Source organism: Heterodontus francisci, chromosome 5 (assembly GCF_036365525.1).
Source record: "Heterodontus francisci isolate sHetFra1 chromosome 5, sHetFra1.hap1, whole genome shotgun sequence".
NCBI classification, from domain to species: Eukaryota; Metazoa; Chordata; class Chondrichthyes; order Heterodontiformes; family Heterodontidae; genus Heterodontus; species Heterodontus francisci.
The window spans coordinates 115,426,837-115,449,030 of NC_090375.1; the positions used below are offsets into that span (position 1 = coordinate 115,426,837).

General features: G+C 41.9%; 1 protein-coding gene across 5 annotated transcripts in view; it reads right to left on the reverse strand.

Moving 5' to 3' along the window:
• The window catches only part of ppp1r42 (protein phosphatase 1, regulatory subunit 42), a 231,429-nt gene that overhangs the window by 191,862 nt on the left and 17,373 nt on the right, over positions 1 to 22,194 (reverse strand). For all 5 annotated transcript variants that reach the window (XM_068030917.1, XM_068030915.1, XM_068030913.1 and 2 more), the window contains 3 exons: positions 20,474 to 20,691; positions 3,034 to 3,200; positions 1,572 to 1,710 (listed from right to left, as the gene is read on the reverse strand). In XM_068030917.1, coding sequence (XP_067887018.1) covers positions 1,572 to 1,710; positions 3,034 to 3,200; positions 20,474 to 20,605 — 438 coding nt within the window. In that variant the 5' untranslated portion in view covers positions 20,606 to 20,691. The remainder of the gene's footprint in view (positions 1 to 1,571; positions 1,711 to 3,033; positions 3,201 to 20,473; positions 20,692 to 22,194) is intronic.

Here is a 22,194-nt window from a genome sequence, read left to right on the forward strand (position 1 = left end):
ACACTCAATCATGATTTCCCCAATTTCAACTGATGACACCATTACCGCAGTGTCCATTTGAGCAATACACTTCCTCAAATTGAGAAATACGAAACTGGAAACTGAGTTAACCCATGCTGCTTTCACATAATTCCTAAAGATTTAAGTGGCACAAACAGAAGATGTGCAAACAGGTGATCTGCGGGATTTTCATTTGTTATCCTGCATGGAAAGTCAAAAGGTAATGGAGGGAGTTAACATACAAAAATAGTAGGACAAGGATTTATTTCTCTCAAATGTAGATATTTCCTAGAGGGGCAATCGGCAAATAATGACCTCTCTAATTCGTCCATGACAAAAAATTTACAAGTAAACGTTCAGAGCAGCAAATACAAATTAAAACTTGTGGCAGGGCCTATAAAGATCAGTGGTCACCTGGAAACGTCAGAGTAGAACACTGAGGAATCCATTTTGCAACTACTCATTCCAGAATCAAAACACCTCTGACCAAAAGTTTAAAACTTTTTGACATTGCCATATTAGAAATCTCTAACCCAAATATCACATGAACTATAAGGAGTAACTCTCCAAAAAAGATACGAGACTGTCAAGGCAGGTAGATTTCAGGGGAGATGACATTGTTAAACGGACACCAACCATTCAATGAAGCCACTGCTGGGCTTCTGGACCCCAGCAGGTACAAATGATCTTTTGACCAGGCTTGCATGCAGTGTCAAGTATCACACTGAAATAATGTTAAGATCAGCTTTCCTTCATATTAAATATGTTATAATGTAATTATAATAGCTACATATTTCATTTGCATTTATCTATCCATATTTTTCAATATATGTTTAAGTAGCTTGTGATATTTTTCGCTTATCAGAAGTAGCTCTCACGAAAGCAAAGGTTGGTGACCACTGGTCTACAGAAATCGATCAAATCGCAAAGACAAATACTCAACCTCAGCATGGCAGAAGAAAATGCAATTATGTTGAGCAAATTATATGGACAGGACATCTTGAGTAAGCATACAGTGGTAATTGGCATTAAAGTGTGTAGATACTAGGAAGAAAGTTACTTGAGCATTACATCTCTTGTCATGGATACTATCTAACCTGCGACATTTCCAGCATTTCCTGTTTTTATTTTAGAAATAAAAGTGTTTCCTTTCAACTAAATTCACTTTTTCCTTTAACATGTGAAAATGTGATTTTTTTTTTTAATTCATGATTTTAGTTTAGCAGCACTATGCACCACAACATTGTAGGACTTGGATTTGCATTCAATATCTACCACATAGCATATTCCTGATGTCAATATGGAGATAGGTTGACTATTTGGCAGAGCTGTGAGAACAGTTCCACAGCTTGCCCTCGATTCTGGAAGATGCATGCAGATTATTTGACCAGGAAGAGAACAGAAACCAAATTTTTGCAAGTTTCTTGAGTTCAGAATAAAATGTGACGTCATCATGCTTTATACCTGTCTACCATATGAAATAACGTTCTTTAAGCCACATAATTCCACAATATCTGAGATCAGTGTCAAACCTAAGAAAGCTATCAAATGCAACTGCAACAACTATTTACCTTTAGAGATTGGAGAGTCCTAGGATCAAAGAGTAGCTTCTCTCCAAGGGGAAGGCGCTGATTCTCTACGTGCAACTCTCGGAGCTCTGTTAATCCCTCTAGCTCTTCCACTACAGAAATACAATTGCCACCTAGATACCTACATGCAAAAATAAACACTTTCGTTAAGAAAGAAGTACAATGTAAATAGAGGATTCTCAGCTGTCCCAGTAGATGGAAAGTCAGTTTGAGAGGAAGCACTAAGTGTCAGAGAAACAATTATCTAGGGATCAGTCCCCACAATATAATCTCTAAAGTCCCCCAGGGATCTTTCCTCAACCCCCTCCTATTACTCATCTACATTCTGCCCCTCAGCAACATTATCCAAAGACAAATGTAAGCTTCCACGTGAACATCGATGATCCACAGTTCTCCCTCATCACCCAGTCTCTCAACTCCTCCACTGACTCGGTGTTATCAGACTGCTTCGCCAACATCCAGCCTTGGATTCCTGCTGAAATTTCCAATTAAATATTGGGAAGATCGAATCTATTGGCTTCGGCCCCGCCATAATCTCTGTTCTCTAGCCACAGATTCCATCCCCCTCCCTGGCCACTACCTCAGGCTGAACCAGACTGTTTGCAACTTCGGCATCCTACTTGACTCAGAGCTGAGCTTCTGATCCCATATCCTCTCCATCACAAAGACCATCTACTTCCACCTAATATTGCCGGTCTCCACCCTGCCTCAACCCATCTTCTCCTGAAATCCTCTTCCATGCTTTAGTTAACTCCAAACTCAACTATTCCAATGCTCTCTTGGCTGGCCTCCCATCTTCCAACCTTCTTAAACTTGGGCTTATCCAAAACTCTACTGCCCATATTCTAACTCGCACCAAGTCCCATTCATTATTCACCCGAGTGACGAGACTCCCAATAAACCAACAGCACAAATTAAAAATTCTAATCCTCATGTTCAGATCTCTCCACGAAATGTTTAAATATTCATTGTGCAGATGCTAATAATCCAGAACCTCAGCAGATAGTCTGTTTGCACCTCAGTGCAGTACTGAGGGAGTGCTACACTGTCGGACTGTCGGAGGTACCAGCTTTCAAATGAAAAGTTAAACTGAGGCCCCTTCAATATTTCAGATCTCATGCCAGTATTCAAAGATGATGAGCGGAGTTCTTCTGGTGTCCCAGTCAACTTTCATCCCTCAGCGAACACCACTAAAACAGTTTTAATTGATCATATGTTTCATTGCTGTTGGTGAGACCTTTCTGTGTGCAAACTGGCTTCAATGTTTCTCTACATTAAAACAGTGACTGTACTTCAAAATTAATTGGGACATCTCGAGGTCATAAAAGGCACTATATAAATGCAAAGGCTTTCTTACTTAAGTTAACAGTAAAAATTCATTATTCTCATTATATTTTTCCTTTCAATATCCTTTTCAAAGAAACAAAAGTTATGATTGACTTACAATTTGGAGAGGTTTTGTAGTGAGGAGAGATTTGCAATGTGTGTTATATTATTGTTCTGCAGGTACAGATGGGTGAGATTAAAGGCAAAATCTAAGTTATGAATCTGTGTGATGTTGTTGTCATATAAATATAAAACAGACAGGTTCTTGCATGCAGAGAGGTCATCCTGAAACAAAATAAAACATGGTTTTACAAAAAACCTCAACATATATAACATGTATTTTTCACGTACTTGCCAGTTTTAAACACCAGGTTCAAATATTGGCATATGAGCAAGCCTTTATTATATTAAAGATGGAGAAATATGTCATCCTGTATGTTATACTTAAGTTACTGAGATGAATATTAACACTATATATGTAGTATAAAATTAAACATTTTAGTGCTTTCAAACTAAATCATTACAGCATGGCCTTCCAACAAGTTGTGCTATGGTAAGACATAGTTTGATACTTAGAGGCATGGATTTTGGGTGAAGAATAAAGGTGAGATTATCGGTGTTCACTATTATTTTGGACTAAATCGGACAGCAACGTCCAATGTCTGCACATGCATAGTTAAACGCGGAAATCAGGAGGTTGCTGTCCAAGTTGCCCTGCTTCACTGCATCAGTACCTCGCCGAGTGATTCAGCATTGAAATACATGAAGGACATGAAGTTCCAGCACTGACCTACTAACTAGCCATGAAAGAGGAGAAGGATAAACCTGACAATTACAGGCTAGTCAGTTTAATGCTCATGGCGGGAGGTTTTAGAAACAATAATCTGGAAGAAAATTAACAGCCACTTGGACAAGCATGGACTAATAAAACATGGATATGTTAAGGACAAATAGTGTTTGACCAAAGTGATTGAGTTTTTTGACAGGTAACAGAGAGGTTGAATGAGGGCTGTGAAGTTGATATATTTATGGACTTCCATAAAGCGTTTGATAAAGTACCAGATAATAACCTTGTTAGCAAATTGAAGCCCATGGGAAAAAATGAGCAGTAGCAACATGGATACAAAATTAGCTTAGGGATAGAAAACAACTTGTGGTGAATGGCTGTTTTTCAGACTGGAGGGAGGTATACAGTGGTGTTCGCCAGGGTTCAATACTAGGACCACTGCTGTTTTTGATATACATTAATGACTTGGCCATGGGTGTACCAGGCACAATTTCAAAATTTGCAGATGACTCATACTTGGAAGTGCAATAAGCAGTGAAGATAATAATATACTTCGAGACATTCTGTGCCCTTGCTACTCTGCGTATCTCTTCCAAGTGGTGTTCAACATAGAAGAGTACTGATTCATCAGCTGAGGGAGGGTGGTAGATGGTAATCATCAGGAGGTTTCCTTCCCCATATTTGACCTAACCCAATAAGACTTCGTGTGGTCTGGAGTCAATGTTGATGACTCCCAGGGTCTCTCGCTCCTGACTGCATACCACTGTGCTGCCACCTCTGGTGGGACAGGACATACCCAGGGATGGTGATGGAGGAGTCTGGGACTTTGTAAGTTATGATTTGTTGAGTATGACTGTGGGAAATACATCCGAACCTGTAGTGAGGAAGTTACAGGATTTTGAATCAGTGACAGTGAAGGAACGGCAAGGGATGAAAGTTTAAGGCGGTGGAGATTACAGAAATAATGAGAGCAAGGTCATGGAGACTTCAGTTATGAGGATAGATGGGCAAAGCTGGGGCTGTTCTCTTTTGAGAGGAGATAGAGGTGTTCAAAATCATGAGGGGTCTGGAAACAGTAGATAGGGAGAAACTGTTCCCATTGGCAGAAGGATCGAGAACCAGGGAACAGTGATTTTAAGGTGATTGGCAAAAGAAGTAACAACATGAGGAAAAACATTTTTTATGCAGCAAGAGCTTAGGATCTAGAATGCACTGCCTGAGAGCGTGGTGGTGGCAGATTCAATTGTTGTTTCCAAATGGGAATTAGAATATGAGGGGGGACCTGATTGAGGTATACAAAATTATGAGGGGCATTGATAGGATAGAAAGGAAGAAACTTTTTCCCTTAGCAGAGAGGTCAATAACTAGGGGGCATAGATTTAAAGTAAGGGGCAGGAGGTTTAGAGGGGAGTTGAGGAAGAATTTTTACACCCAGAAGGTGGTTGGAATCTGGAATACACTGCCTGAAGGGGTGGTAGAGGCAGGAACACTCACGACGTTTAAGAAGTATTTAGATGAGCACTTGAAATGCCATAACATACAAGGCTACGGGCCAAGTGCGGGGAATGGGATTGGTTAGGACGGGTGCTTGACGGTCAGCGCTGTAAAACTCTATGGCTCTAGGGCATAGGCAGGCTGACAGGAATGGCTGAGACTTGTCAACACAGTGTGAAGTGATATATTTTGGTAGGAAGAATAAGGAGAGTCAATACAAGCTATATGCAAGCAATTTTAAAGGGGTGCAGGAATAGACAAACATGAGAGTGCTTATGCACAATCTTCGTTTAGTTTAGAGATACAGCACTGAAACAGGCCCTTCGGCCCAACGAGTCTGTGCCGACCATCAACCACCCATTTATACTAATCCTACCACATCCCCACCTGTCCCTATATTTCCCTACCACCTACCTATACTAGGGGCAATTTATAATGGCCAATTTACCTACCAACCTGCAAGTCTTTTGGCTTGTGGGAGGAAACCGGAGCACCCGGAGAAAACCCACGCAGACACAGGGAGAACTTGCAAACTCCACACAGGCAGTATCCAGAATTGAACCCGGGTCGCTGGAGCTGTGAGGCTGCGGTGCTAACCACTGCGCCACTGTGCGCGCCCAATGCCGCGTCGAATGTGGCAGGACAGGTTAACAATGCAATTAATAAAGCACATGGAACCCTGGACTTTATAAATGGAGGCACAGAGCGCAAAAGCTAGGATGTTATGCTAAACCTACCTAAAACCTACCTAGTATGGCCCCAGCTGGAGTATTGTGTCCAATTCTGGACAGAATACGTGAAGGCTTTGGAGAGGGTACTGAAGACATTTACTAGAAGGATTACAGTTACATAGATAGACTGGAAAGCTGGGATTGTTCTCCTTAGAGCAGAGAAGGGTAAGAGGAGATTTGATGGAGGTGTTTAAAATCAAGAAGGGTTTGGTTAGAGTAAATAAAGCTAAACTGTTTCCAATGGCTGAAGGATCGATAACCAGAGAACACAGATTTAAGGTGATTGGCAAAAGAATGCGAGGTGACATGAGGAAAAGCTTTTTTTACTCGACGAGTGGTTAGGCTTTGGAATGCATTGTCTGATAGGGTGGTGGAAATAGATTCAATAGTAGCTTTCCAAAGGGAATTGAATAAATACTTGAAATTGGAGGGATTTTGCAGGGATATGAGGAAAGAGCAAGGGTGTTATAGCCACGTGGTACGATGTGGGTAATTCTTACTGTTCAACTTCCCATCTGACTGCAGCAAGTGTTTTGTTATTAGGATTTAACCCCTTTGGTGTTTTATTTTTTTTCAAATAAACAGACAGCTACAGTTTTTTTGTAAGTTTTAAAAAAACACTTCTAAGTACGTGTCATCTGCAAATTTTGAAATTGTGCTTATTGATCAATACACCTTATCCTGAAATTATTGCAACTGCATCCACTCAGACATTCGCTTACGCGCACTCACACACACACACGCATACACACACAAGACAAAGAGGGGGAAAAGGAAAGTGACCTTTCGGGGGGTGGTGAGGAGGTCATGATAAACCTTTGAATTCTCTTGGAAATCAAGTTCTCGATGTGTGTAGGCCTGACACGATTGTAGATTTCTTTCTTGATTAAAGGTTCAGTTGAAGGCAGTGGGGCACTTCTAGTACTCTGCTGTCTAATGTTGATGTAGGATTCTACAGCTGGATCCATGCTTTCTGGCTTGCTGGAACACAAGCTGCTAGATGTTGCTTCTCTCGCTCTCTCTCTCTGGCTTTATGTTGTCTTTTCTTAAGGTAAAGCTATATTACTTCTCACCTCCTCGTAGGAGACATTCTCATCTCTTCCCAATGGTGATCGCACAATGGCCCAGGATGTGGCTACTTCACACTTCCTTTGTTTCAAAAGACAACATTCAATTCTGGAATGTTTTAGGATGGGGTGTAATTGATCCTCTTAGCTTTGAAGATTTGTCCTTTTATTTGTCAGACGGTTTAAATACACAAAGGCCAGTCCCTTTTCCTTCAGTGGCTATTTTGGACCATTGTTCACTTTCTAAAACGAAGGTTCATTTTTAAAAGACCAAGTCAGTTATTCATAACTCTTCTGGGTTAGTCCATAGCTTGGATCATCACACTTCTGATGTGAAAAGGAGTGTGGGACTAACTGGATTGCTCTTTGATCACGTCAGCACAAACCTGATGGGTAGGTTGGCAGCTTTCTATGTTGTACAATTCTAATTATGGACTTGATAGGCTGAATGGTGTCCTGCTGTAGACTTCAAAGTTCTTAAATTCTGATATTATGGTTGGTGAAATTTAAATCAATCAGCTACAAAAAATTGCATATAACAGGTGCGATGCCTGAAATGTGACACAGGAAGTGTGGCATAATGAGCAAAACATATGTACATGCACAGTAAAAGCACGGAAATCAAGAAGTTGATGTCCAAGATGTCCTGCTCCTCTATAAGCTTCATTACATGGGCACCTCACAGTGTGTAGTCCCTGATAGTCATCAATCCACAGTACATAACATTGCCCACTAATTTGGCACTAAAATGTCACAGAACATTAATTAGGACAAGAAGTGTGGGAAATGGTTGGAGTTTAATAGCCTTGTGAACCCTAATGTAAGAGTCGCCTTCGTCCATGTCATAGCAGACATGTTGTAAAATATTGTTGCTTATATCTATTTTAAGCCTGAATATAAAATTGCAGGTCTGTATGTACTAAGGGAAAGACACTTCTGACGTGGGGGATGTTATGCTACGAATAGCTGTGTTGTGCTCATTGCTGACACTGGAAAAGACAAGTGATTAATTTCTAAAAAAACTCATCACTGACATCCAAACATTTACCAATACTTATAAATGTGATTCTATAATCTGCCATTGAAGTCTGCTTTCAAGTATACATTAATAGATTTTGTTTGAATGTCACAAGTAATTTGTTCTTGTGCACACAAATTTTCTTCAAAAATGATGGGCATGAGTTTGCAACAGCATACTGCAAGATGGAATGACAGGGTACTTATAGTTGAATTATGGACATTAATTCATCTGGAATCTTGAAGAGATGCTGAACTTTGTGTTTTTTTTTTAAAAAGACGTCACCAGAAGGTTCCTGGATTTGGCTTGTAAACAAGTTTTACTGGAAGGCACCTGTCTGTGGATAATCACCCAGCTTGGGGAGATGTTTATGAAGAAGTGAAAGGTCACGATTTATAGCGGTCAGGAGCCTTGACTTCTGGACTGCTTTTAGTTTCAATTTGAATTCTTACAAGAGACAGTTTTTTTTTTTAACCTGCCAGAAGAAGACCCAGCCCTCTCTCCCTCTCGAAAAGAAATCCTGCATGCAGTGTGTCAGTTTCCTATTTCCAACTGTATTTGAAGAAACCTTGTGTATCGAATGTGTGGGAACTGAAACCTTATTGCTGCATTTCAGCTGTAAAACCTATCTGAAGCCTCTGTAGCTGCATTTCTTGGAAAGCCTACCCAAACTGATCTTCAACATCGCCTAGAAAGAATTGTTCCAGGAAGATCCCAGTGATAGCCATCTATATGCATTTGGGACGCCAAACCAAAACCAAGAACAAGTATTCTGCCCAAGTGTTTTTTTTTCTCTTTGTAACAGCACTATAAACAAAAATCCCTTTTATTTTTCCAGTTAACCAGGTGTATGTATGTGTGTGTGTGAGGGGCTAAGATAAATAAGAGGTTTTAATATTTCAATTTGTGTGTGTATGGTTTACTTCATTACTGGTTAAGACTTGTTTTATAATAAACTGATAATTTTTGTTTTTATTATTTTGTTTGGCTGGTGTGTTTTATTCTGGGACAAATACAGTATATGTTTGACCGTATCGGTAAGTTGGAAAATTTTAATATATATTGTGACCTGTGGAGAAGTAGGACTAAATTAACAGTGCATTCCTCCCGCCTCAGTCATAACAGTATACTTTAATAGATTTTGTTTGTATGTCACAAGTGATTTGTTCTCGTGCACACAAGTTTTCTTCAAAAATGATGGGCGTGAATTTGCAACAGCATGTTGCAAGATAGAATGACAGGGTATCATTCTGACATATTGATCTGGATTTTGCAATAATAATAATGGGTGAGGCTATCATTGTTAATTGGACAGCAATTTCTGACATCTGCACATGCACAGTAAATGCGCGGAAATCAAGACGATGTCCAAGAAGACCTGCTCCTCCACAAGCTTCATTACATGGGTACCTCACTGATAGATTTGGCATTAAAACATATGAAGAGCGTGAAGTAGCAGTCTTTACCACGAGATAGCCACTAAGCACAAAATTAGGGCTTGTCCATTCAAGTGTAAGTGAATTTTTAACAGTGTGCTAAGTCTTAATTACTACCAAGCAAATTCTCTGGCACTGAAAATTTACTTTAAAAAGTGTGGAGTCACATTCCTTCAGATTTTAATTATTGTCGGAGCATTTAAAAGAATTTGTTTTTGCTTTTGTCTGTCTCTTTCATCTCCCTTGCTTAATTCCAACATTCTTTCCCTCTCCTTATTTCGCTTTCTGTGCATGATTTTACATTGAATTAAATATTGTAATATATACTTCCTGGTTTAGACTCTGCATGCCTCAGTGAATATTCTTCCACCTGATTGGTTAAAGAGCCATGATAATGCTTATCCTGCTCTTATATGCCACATATTCCCTGTAGATGGTAATGCACTGAAAAAGGTCTCTGCAAGCTGCCACATGAAAGCCCACAAAAAGTCTGTGCGCTGCTGTGAGCATAATGAAAGGTGAGTGCCGTTTCTTTGTCGATGACTGCAAAATCCAGCACATGATTACCAATATAGCAAGTCCCTGATCTACAAGTATACTCTCAGGAGGAGTGACAATATGAAGATATTGCAGAATGTGAAGAACATCTCTGAGGTGGGTCTAAACAACTTTGTGGGAGACCAATACACAAACCATTTTCATTTTTGTTGGAAGGTCTATTTGGTGATGCCCTGTGAATATTAATTAGGACAACTACTTGTTTTAACAATTGTCCATTTCCCATAACGAGGTGGAACATATTTGGGCAAGAGCAAAGTACTGCAGATGCTGGAAATCTGAAATAAAATCAGAAAATGCTGGAAATGCATATTAAAATTTTTTTTGCCCAGAACGAAAGGAACAAACTCGTCCTGTCTCAAGGCTAATGCAGTCCCTGCCAAGCAGAAATACAGGAATAAGTGGTTGTCTAGAGAGGTAAATGGAGATTTCCAAGCACCATCAAATCCTGAAACTTGGACCACCACTGACGAGGGTGAACTGTGAAACAACTGAGAACTTCGGCTGTAATATTGTTTACCATAGTTAAGTGTTAGGAACATAGGAACAGGAGAACATTTAGCTCGCTGAGTCGATTCCACCATTCAATGGCTGGTCTGTGAGCAAACTTCAAATAACTGCCTTTGACCCATATTTCTTAGTACCTTTGGTTAATAGAAATCTATTAATCTCAGATTTAAAATTTACAATTGACCTAGCATCAATTGCCATTTGCAGAAGAGAGTTTGAATATTCTACTACCCTTTGTGTGTAGAGGTGTTTCCAAACTTCAGTTGTGAAAGGCTTGGCTCGAATTTTTAGGCTATACACCCTAGTCTTAGACTCCACAACCAGCAGAAATGTTTTTCTCTCTTACCCTATCTGTTCCCCTTAATATCTAAAAACAACTTCAATAAAATCACCCCTCAATTGTCTAAGATCATCATTTGTGTAAACATGCCTCATAATTTAACCCTTGGAGTCCAGGGATCATTCTAGTAAATCTACACTTCACTCCCTCCAAGTCCAATATATCCTTCCTAAGATGCAGTGCCCAGAACTGAATACAGCATTCCAGGTGTGGCCTAAGCAGGGCTATGTATAGGTGTGCCATTACTTCTAACCCCTTGTATTCTAGTTCTATAGACATAAAAATATGCATTCCATTAGCCTTTTTGATTATTTTTTATATCTATCCATGACATTTTAATGATCTAGGTGCATTAACCAACCTCCACTACTCCCCTCCCCCTCACCCGCACAAGTACCTTTGGACCTCCTCTGCTTCTAGCTTCTCACCATTTATAAAGTACTCTGATTTATCCTTTTAAGGCCCAAAGTGCATGACCTCATACTTGCCTATATAAAAATCCTTCTGCCACTTAATCTATTAAGAGCTCTTTATAATTTTATGTTTTCATCTACACTGCTTATAATGCACCTATCTTTGTGTCATCAGCAAACTTCGATATGTGGCTCTTTATCCTGTCAACTAAGTCATTAATAAATACACCAAATAATTGAGACCCCCACACAGATTCTTGTGGTCACATCCTGCCAACTTCAGTACCTACCCATTACCCCTACTCTCTGTCTCCTGTCACACAGCCAACTTCCTAACCAGGTCAATAATTTGCCAACAATTACAGCTTCAACTTTAGGTGACAGTCTCTGATGAGGAAACTTATCAAATGCCTCATCCACAGACATTCTCCTGTCCACTACTTTAATCGTCTCTTCAAAAAAGTCAGTCAGTTTCGTTAGGAATGACCTACCCTTTACAAATGCATGCTGGTTCTCTCTGATCAATTGAACATTTTCAAGCTGTTCAGCAACTCCATCCATAATTATAGACTCTAGTAATTTCTCAACAACAGATGTTAAGCTGTCGTTAATTCCCTGGTTTCCCTCTCTCACCATTCTTAAAGTAGTGGAGTGATGTGCAATTTTCCAATCTAAAGGAAGGGCTCCTGACTCCAGAGAACTTTGGAACATCATAATTAGGGCATCTGCAATATTCTTACCTACTTCCTTTAAAACACCGGGATGAAAACTATCAGGTCATGTGGATTTGTCATTCTTCAGTGCCATTATTTTCTTCATTTATGTTACTTTGCTTACATTAATTTTGGTAAGTCTCCATCCCTGATTCAATATCAAATGCTTTTGAGATAGTTTCTTAGAGCAGCACGTTCTGGAACCAACCAGCGAGCAGGTTATATTAGACTTTGTATGGTGTAATGTGACAGGATTAATTAATGAGCTCAGAATAAAGGCATCTCTAAGTAGCAGCAACCACAATATGATTGAATTTTACATCTGGTTTGAAAGAGAGAAGAGCTAGTCCAAGAATGGTATTTTAAACTTAAATAAGGGCAACTATGTGAGCATGGAAGCTGAGCTAACTAAAGTGAACTGGGTTACTAGGAGATAGATCAATAGAGAAGCAGTGGCAGACATTTAAAGGGATATTTCAGAATACTCAGGATAGTTATATGCCTACTATAAAGAAAAATTCTAAGGGGAGGACCCATCATCTGTGGTTAACTAAAGAAGTTAAAGAAAGCATCAAACTTAAGGAAAAAGCATATAATTGTGCAAAGATGAGTGACAGGTCAGATGATTGGTCAAAATATAAAGAATGGCAGAGAATGACTAAAAGGTTAATCAGGAGAAAGAAATTAGAGAATGAGAGGAAGCTAGCTAGAAAGGTAAAAACGGATAGCAAGAGTTTCTACAGGTACTTAAAAAAGAAAAGTGAGTGTTGGTCCTCGACTCCAGTTCAGTTTCTGGTCAATGGGAACTCCCAGGATGTTGATAGTGGAGGATTCAGCGATTGTACTGCCATTGAATGTCAAGGGGAAATGGTTAAATTCTGTCTTGTTTGAGATAGTCATTGCCTGGCACTTGTTTGGCACGAATGTTACTTGCCACTTATCAGCCCAAGCCTGGATATTGTCCAGGACTTGCTGCATTTCTACACGAACTGCGTCAGTATCTGAGGAGTGGCGAATGGTGCTGAACATTGCACAATCATCAGCGAACATCCCCACTTCTGAACATGATTGAAGGAAAGTCATTGATGAAGCAGCTGAAGATGGTTGGGCCGAGGACACTACCCTAAGGAATTCCTGCAGTGATGTCCTGGAGCTGAGATGATTGACCTCCAACAACCACAACCATCTTCCTTTGCGCTAGGTATGACTCCAACCAGCAGAGTGTTTTCCCGCTGATTCCGATTGACTCCAGTTTTGCTAGGGTTCTTTGATGCCATACTTGGTCAAATGCTGCCTTGATGTCAAGGGCTGTCACTCTCACCTCACCTCCTGACTTCAACTTTTTGTCTATGTTTGAACCAAGGCTGTAATGAGGTCAGGAGCTGAGTGGCCCTGGTGGAACCCAAACAGAGCATCACTGAGCAGATTATTGCTAAGCAAGTGCCACTTCAAAGCACTGTCTATATCACCTTCCATGGATGTGCAAAGGATGTTTCCTCTTGTGAGGGAGTCCAGAACTAGGAGGCACTATTTTAAAATTAGGGGTCGCCCTTTTATGACAGAGATGAGGAGAAATTTTTTCTCTCAGAGGGTTGTGCAACTTTGGAACTCTCTGCCTCAGAAGGTGGTGGAGGCGGGGTCATTGAATAACTTTAAGGTGGGGGTAGATAGATTCTTGTTAGGTAAGGGAATCAAAGGTTATCAGGGGTAGATGGGAGTGTGGAATTCGAGACATACAGATCAGCCACGATCTTATTGATTGGCTAGAGGGGCTGAATGGCCTACTTCTGCTCCTAATTCGTATGTTCGTATTAGTTTCCTTGGGATGTCCAGCATGCTGTAAAGTACTGATGCAAGTATTTATTTAACATATCCTTAATTTCATTTATATCACCATCATCATTTTCAGGGGTCCATACTGCTCTTTCCTGATATAATTGTAAAAGATTTTTGTGTTTATTTTGATTTCCCTTGCAAGTTCTTTGCATATTCCCTTTTTGTAGATCATACTATTTGTTTCGCTACCCTTGCTGCTTTTTGTATCTCCCACCTTTGTCAATGCTACCTTTTGCATTCTTGTGTGCTTTTTCTTTTAGCTTTGTGTTGTCCCTTACCTCTTTAGTTGCCCATAGTTTTTTGTGAACACCTCCCACTGATCTTCTGTCGTTTTGGTGATTAACAAATTTGCCCAGTTTACTGTGGACAGTAAGTACTGGAAATACTCAGCAGGTTTGGCAGCATCTGTGGAGAGAGAAGCAGAGTTAACGTTTCAGGTCAGTGACCCTTCATCAAAACTGACTAAAGTTAAAAATGTAATAGGTTTTAAGCAAGTAAAGCAGGGGTGGGGAGAAGAGAACAAAAGGGAAGGTATTGGTAAGACAGAGGGCCAGAGAGATTAACCGACGAGGAGGTCATGGGGCAAAGGCAAAGAGAGTGTGCTAATGGCGTGGTGAAAGACAAAGCATTCGTGTAGAGAGGGTGTTAATGACAGAATAATAAAGACCCCTAGCCAAAAGCACAAACATGATAAAACCAGTAGGCAGGCACATAGTAAAAAAAAAATGATGAAACAAAATAAAATAAAAATAAAAATAAAAAAGGGCCAGTCATGCTCTGAAACTATTGAACTCAATGTTCAGTCCGGTAGGCTGTAGCGTGCCTAATCGCTAAATGAGTGTTCCTCAAGCTTGTGCTGATGTTCACTAAAACACTGCAGCAGGCACAGGACAGAGATGTGGGCATAAGAGCAGGAGGGCGTGTTGAAATGGCAAGCGACCGGAAGTTCCAGGACATATTTTCAGACTGAATGGACGTGTTCCGCCGTCCCAGAACCGCGACAGGGTTCCTCTTGTCCTCACTTTCCATCCCACCAGCCACCACATCCAAAGGATCATCCTCTGTCATTTCCGTCAAGTCCAGCATGATGCCACCACCAAACGCATCTTCCCCTCCCCTCCCCTGTCAGCATTCCGAAGGGACTGTTCCTCCCCGTGACACCCTGGTCCACTCCTCCATAACCCCCGACACCTCGTCCTTTTCTCATAGCACCTTCCCATGCAATCACAGGAAGTGTAATACCTGTGCTTTTACCTCTTCTCTCCTCACTATCCCAAGCCCCAAACACTCATTTCAGGTGAAGCAGCAATTTACTTATACTTCTTTCAATTTAGGATACCTGTATTTGCTCCTCTACACTGGGGAGACCAAATGCAGATTGGGTGACTGCCTTGCGGAACACCTCCGCTCAGTCCGAAAACATGACCCCGAATTTACAGTTGCTTGCTATTTCAACACCCTCCAGCCCTCTGTCCTATCAACACCTTCCCTTTTGTTCTTTTCTCCCCCACACCCGCTTTACTTGTTTAAATCCTATTACTAACCTTTGCCAGTTCTGATGAAGGGTCACTGACCTGAAACGTTAACTCTGCTTCTCTCTCCACAGATGCTGCCAGACCCGCTGAGTATTTCCAGCACTTTCTGTTTTTATTTCAGATTTCCAGCATTTGCAGTATTTTGCTTTTTACTGTGGACAGTCTTTGGTTCATCCCATTGAAATTGGTTTTACTCGCCAAGTTGTATTTGCAGCTGCAATTCATTCATTTTTTTCCTTCCACTCCATGTATTTGGATAAAGAATACTTATTTAGCCACATACACTAACCTGCACCTCTGCTCTAACGTTCTTTTCCTTACACATTTCTGATTTCACTCTCCTGATTTAACAACTTTACATCTTTCAGTTTTCCCTTTACCTGCAGCGCCTAAAGCACAAATAAACTGAAATACTCTATTCTCTTCCTTTTCATTTGTTTTCGAATTAATATTTATACTAACTTTTTCACCTGAACCCTCCCTACCATGTATTAGTTTAAAGTCCTTGTGACTGCCCTGTTCTTTCTTTCCGCTCGGACTTTGGTCCCAGCCCAATTCAAGTGGAGCACATCCCAACAGTACACTTCCTTCCTGTCCAAGTACTGGTGCCAGTGTCCCACAAAATGGAACCCCTCTTTCCACACCATACTTTCAGCCATGTGTTCACCTCCCTGATCTGCCTATCCCTATGCCAATTTGCACATGGCTTGGTTAATGAGGTCCTGTTTTATTTAATATAGCTCCTTACTCCTGTACTCTCTTCCCTATTCCTTCCTATGTTGTTGGTCCCAACATGGACTGTGATGATGGGATCCTCCCCTCCCTCTCCAATTTCCTTACAAGTCTGTTTGAGATGTCTCTCACCCTGACACCAGGTTGGCAACAAACCATGTGGGACTGTCAACCCTGTTTACAAAGGATGCTATCCAACTCTTAATTATCTAATCCCTAACCTGGGGATGAGTATGTAAGATCTTGAAGTTAATGCCAGCACGTTACAGCATCTTGCTTTCATTCCCTTTGGCAGGATGGAATCCTCTCTTATTAATGTAGTAAGTCAGCTTAGTGTTACCGAGGCTAACACGTAACAATTTATCATGTACAATGGTCTATGGAGTCTCCAGTTCTAACCTTACCAAGTTCAACTCCAGACAACTGCTGTACTATTTAGAACATTCTACTGTACGCCTGTCTTGAGCTCAATCGCCTTTCAGATGAGTACCTGTTTCTGTATGGTTATAGTGGATATGCGAATCTCATGCTTACTGGTTGTAAAAATGGGAATTCTATGGGGAAAGGACTGGCTGAGTACGTTCAACTGCAATCATCACAAACAGAGGGGTGGATGTCAGGAGAATAGTTGGTGTCATCAGACTTGGTATTTCTAAAATCACTTTATGTTGGATGAAGGTGGCAGGGTGGAAGATATGAGAGAGAGGGGCAAGAGGAGGGGAACGGTGGGGGGGGGAATGGGGAGAGGGAGGAGGTGAAGGAGGAACAGAGAGACAGAGAGTGGGAATGGGAGGGGGAAGAGAGTGGGCCAGGGGGAAGAGGGCTGGGGTGGGGGGGGGGGTAAAGTGGGACAGGGAGCTAGAAGTGGTTGGGGGGCTCGGGGGGCTCAGAGCAGGGGGTTCAGAGGGCAGGGTCAGAGGGGTCGGGGGATCAGAGGGTGGGGGTCAGAGGATGTGGGGGGGGCAGAGCCAGCGGGGCAAGGTCAGAGGTTGAGGGGACGGAGGGAGTGAGCGGGCGAGGCGATTTGAACAGGGATCGAGCTGGTGAGGAGAATCAAGGGGCGAGGGGGATCAAGCGGCCAAGTCTGGGGGGAGCAAGCGAACGCAGGGGGAAGATACCACGGGGCGGCACAGCAGGAGCAAGCGAAAAAGCATGGCCGGTAGGGGGGGCAGTGAGAACAAAGAACAAAGAAAATTACAGCACAGGAACAGGCCCTTCGGCCCTCCAAGCCTGCGCCGATCCAGATCCTCTAGCTAAACATGTCGCCTATTTTCTAAGGGTCTGTATCTCTTTGCTTCCTGCCCATTCATGTATCTGTCTAGATACATCTTAAAAGACGCTATCGTGCCCGCGTCTACCACCTCCGCTGGCAACGCATTCTAGGCACCCACCACCCTCTGCGTAAAGAACTTTCCACGCATATCCCCCCTAAACTTTTCCCCTCTCACTTTGAACTCATGACCCCTCGTAATTGAATCCCCCACTCTGGGGAAAAAGCTTCTTGCTATCCACCCTGTCTATACCTCTCATGATTTTGTACACCTCAATCAGGTCCCCCCTCAACCTCCGTCTTTCTAATGAAAATAATCCTAATCTACTCAACCTCTCTTCGTAGCTAGCGCCCTCCATACCAGGCAACATCCTGGTGAACCTCCTCTGCACCCTCTCCAAAGCATCTACATCGTTTTGGTAATGTGGCGACCAGAACTGCACGCAGTATTCCAAATGTGGCCGAACCAAAGTCTTATACAACTGTAACATGACCTGCCAACTCTTGTACTCAATACCCCGTCCGATGAAGGAAAGCATGCCGTATGCCTTCTTGACCACTCTATTGACCTGCGTTGCCACCTTCAGGGAACAATGGACCTGAACACCCAAATCTCTCTGTACATCAATTTTCCCCAGGACTTTTCCATTTACTGTATAATTCACTCTTGAATTGGATCTTCCAAAATGCATCACTTCGCATTTGCCCTGATTGAACTCCATCTGCCATTTCTCTGCCCAACTCTCCAATCTATCTATATTCTGCTGTATTCTCTGACAGTCCCCTTCACTATCTTTTACTCCACCAATCTTAGTGTCGTCTGCAAACTTGCTAATCAGACCACCTATACTTTCCTCCAAATCATTTATGTATATCACAAACAACAGTGGTCCCAGCACGGATCCCTGTGGAACACCACTGGTCACACGTCTCCATTTTGAGAAACTCCCTTTCACTGCTACTCTCTGTCTCCTGTTGCCCAGCCAGTTCTTTATCCATCTAGCTAGTACACCCTGGACCCCATGCGACTTCACTTTCTCCATCAGCCTACCATGGGGAACCTTATCAAACGCCTTACTGAAGTCCATGTATACGACATCTACAGCCCTTCCCTCATCAATCAACTTTGTCACTTCCTCAAAGAATTCTATTAAGTTGGTAAGACATGACCTTCCCTGCACAAAACCATGTTGCCTATCACTGATAAGCTCATTTTCTTCCAAATGGGAATAGATCCTATCCCTCAGTATCTTCTCCAACAGCTTCCCTACCACTGACGTCAGGCTCACCGGTCTATAATTACCAGGATTTTCCCTGCTACCCTTCTTAAACAAGGGAACATTAGCAATTCTCCAGTCCTCCGGGACCTCACCTGTGTTTAAGGATGCTGCAAAGATATCTGTTAAGGCCCCAGCTATTTCCTCTCTCACTTCCCTCAGTAACCTGGGATAGATCACATCCGGACCTGGGGACTTGTCCACCTTAATGCCTTTTAGAATACCCAACACTTCCTCCCTCCTTATGCCGACTTGACCTAGAGTAATCAAACATCTGTCCCTAACCTCAACATCCGTCATGTCCCTCTCCTCGGTGAATACCGATGCAAAGTACTCGTTTAAAATCTCACCCATTTTCTCTGACTCCACGCATAACTTTCCTCCTTTGTCCTTGAGTGGGCCAATCCTTTCTCTAGTTACCCTCTTGCTCCTTATATATGAATAAAAGGCTTTGGGATTTTCCTTAACCCTGTTTGCTAAAGATATTTCATGACCCCTTTTAGCCCTCTTAATTCCTCGTTTCAGATTGGTCCGACATTCCCGATATTCTTTCAAAGCTTCGTCTTTCTTCAGCCGCCTAGACCTTATGTATGCTTCCTTTTTCCTCTTTGCTAGTCTCACAATTTCACCTGTCATCCATGGTTCCCTAATCTTGCCATTTCTATCCCTCATTTTCACAGGAACATGTCTCTCCTGCACGCTAATCAACCTCTCTTTAAAAGCCTCCCACATATCAAATGTGGATTTACCTTCAAAGAGCTGCTCCCAATCTACATTCCCCAGCTCCTGCCGAATTTGGTATAGTTAGTCTTCCCCCAATTTAGCACTCTTCCTTTAGGACCACTCTCGTCTTTGTCCATGAGTATTCTAAAACTTACGGAATTGTGATCACTATTCCCAAAGTAGTCCCCTACTGAAACTTCAACCACCTGGCCGGGCTCATTCCCCAACACTAGGTCCAGTATGGCCCCTTCCCGAGTTGGACTATTTACATACTGCTCTAGAAAATCCTCCTGGATGCTCCTTACAAATTCTGCTCCATCTGGACCTCTAACACTAAGTGAATCCCAGTCAATGTTGGGAAAATTAAAATCTCCCATCACCACCACCCTGTTGCTCCTACATCTTTCCATAATCTGTTTACATATTTGTACCTCTATCTCACGCTCGCTGTTGGGAGGCCTGTAGTACAGCCCCAACATTGTTACCGCACCCTTCCTATTTCTGAGTTCTGCCCATATTGCCTCACTGCTCGAGTCCTCCATAGTGCCTTCCTTCAGCACAGGTAGGGAACAAATGCAAGCCGGGAGGAAGCAAGGGAGCGAGTGTGAGGGGGAGCGAGGGGGCGGGAGAACCAGAGGGCACCGATTTAAGGTGATCAGTAAAAGAATCAAAGGCAGCATGAGGAAAGGCTTTTTTATGCAGTGAGTGGTTGGGATCTTGAATGCACAGACTGAGAGGGTGGTGGAGGCAGATTCAATTGTGGCTTTCAAAAGGGAATTGGATAAGCACCTGAAGAGAAAAAAATTGCAGGGCTATGGGAAAGGGCATGGGAGTGGGACTAGCTAAATTGCTCTTGCACAGAACCAGCACTGACCCGACAGGACGAATGGCCATCTTCTGTGCTGTAACCACTTTGTGATTCTATAGGGAGTGAGGAAGTGAGAGAACACGCGAGGAGTACATTACAGGTCACTATTTCAGCATTGCTTTTCTGGCTTCAACACAAAAGCACCTTAAAAGAACTCCCAGGTTCAGATCCCTGGGCTACATTTTAAATACATATATAAACAGAAAAATAACAGGGAATATGACAGCCTCAAACAATTAAGTGAACTTACGATTTCATCAATATTCTTGTTTGAAAAATTTAGATGTGTCAATTTTTTTAGGTACTGTTCCAGTGGCTCATCTCTTCTGTTCTTTACATGGACATTACTTTTCGCAATTAGATCCACTGTCAGTCGACCCATGGTGTAACAGATTTTAAAGAACTTGATTCACAGCTATTTCACTGCATTTGAGCTCTTGGCTATTTCCAAACAATGATTAACTGATCCTGTGGAAGGAATTTAAGAGACAATTATACAATACAAATATATGAGAATACAAATACCCCTCAAACACACTAAGGCTGATTTTTGTTTTCCCACAGTTAAACCAATGGGAGGTGCACAGGGTGAAAGAACTAGCTGTTCAATGGAGTCAGTGGGCAAATTGCCCTATTTCCAGATTACTTCTCACTTAGTGAGTTTGGTGACCAGTGCAAAACACACTTATCACGGTCAACCTTTTGATTAAGGGTTGGGAAATCAGGTACTGCTAGAGGGTGGCTAAAGCAGAAGGAACATTTTGGAGACCCCATAATGTGTCCAGGGGCTCCAAGGTTTTCACATTCTTACGCAGAATTCTTGAGACTGAGGGAGGAGGGACATTCTCTGTCTCTCAGATAGTTGGTTGGTTCCAAGGCTAATTGGTCAATGAGCATAGTGCAAGATGTGAATACCAGCAACTTTACATCCGTACAGGAAGAAATTTAATGATCCCACTAGTCAGACTCCCTGTCATTCCTCATGCTCAGCACCACATGATCCTACTTTTCCCTCTGCACAAAATACTCTCCTTCCCCACTTCCCGTGGCTGTCTATAAGTCATCAAGGAAGACTTCACTGCATCTCTTTTCTGCTTCCATCACACCCTCAAAAGTTGCTATTCCCCTCATGACTACTCTTCCACTTGGGCAAATACACTGCTTCTTCCTGTCATAATGCACAATATAATAAACAAACTCATACATGACAAAGGTTGGTTTAGTGGCAGTACTCTTGCCTCTAAATCAGTAGGTTGTGCATTTAAGCCCCATTCCGAGGGTTGCCAACCCTGGTTGATATTTTGCTGGAGATTTGATCGTGTGACATTTGATCACATGGCATTCAACCATGTCACACTGCTTAATCATGTTTCATCAGGCAACATTTGTCCACTGTTTGCAAATGCTACTGACATCTTGAGTGTCTATCGCCAAATAAAAATATTAGACTTTTTGTTTTATAGTGAGGTGAATAACAATTTATGAATCAAAGAGCACAAAAGAACGGAAAATTTTAAGGATCCATAATGTTTAAATAAAAACTTCTACTGTGATGTTTCCACAGTATTCATGACAATGAGGAGCATTGATGAGGAGCACCTGATACAACAAAATCATCTACATAAGTAACTTCTAACCGAAGTTTTCTTACAATTTTATGACTTTTTACAATACAAGAGCAATACAATGCAAGAGCAAGTTGCACAGTTTACAATGCACATCACAGGCTTCACGAATTCCTGGAGTTTATGTTGCTTTCTCTCTCTCCCTCTGCCAGTTTGTGTTTCTCGCTCTCGCTCTCCCGGTTTGTGCTTCTCACTCTCACAGCTTTGTGTTCGCCTCTCTCCCCCGGTTGCGATTTTCATTTGCTCCGATGCTGTCATTCTCACAATCAGCAATGGAACAGTGTTTTCGAACAGCAAGGAACGGTTGGAATCAGACAACATTATTTGTTTTGCAAGCCACGACAGC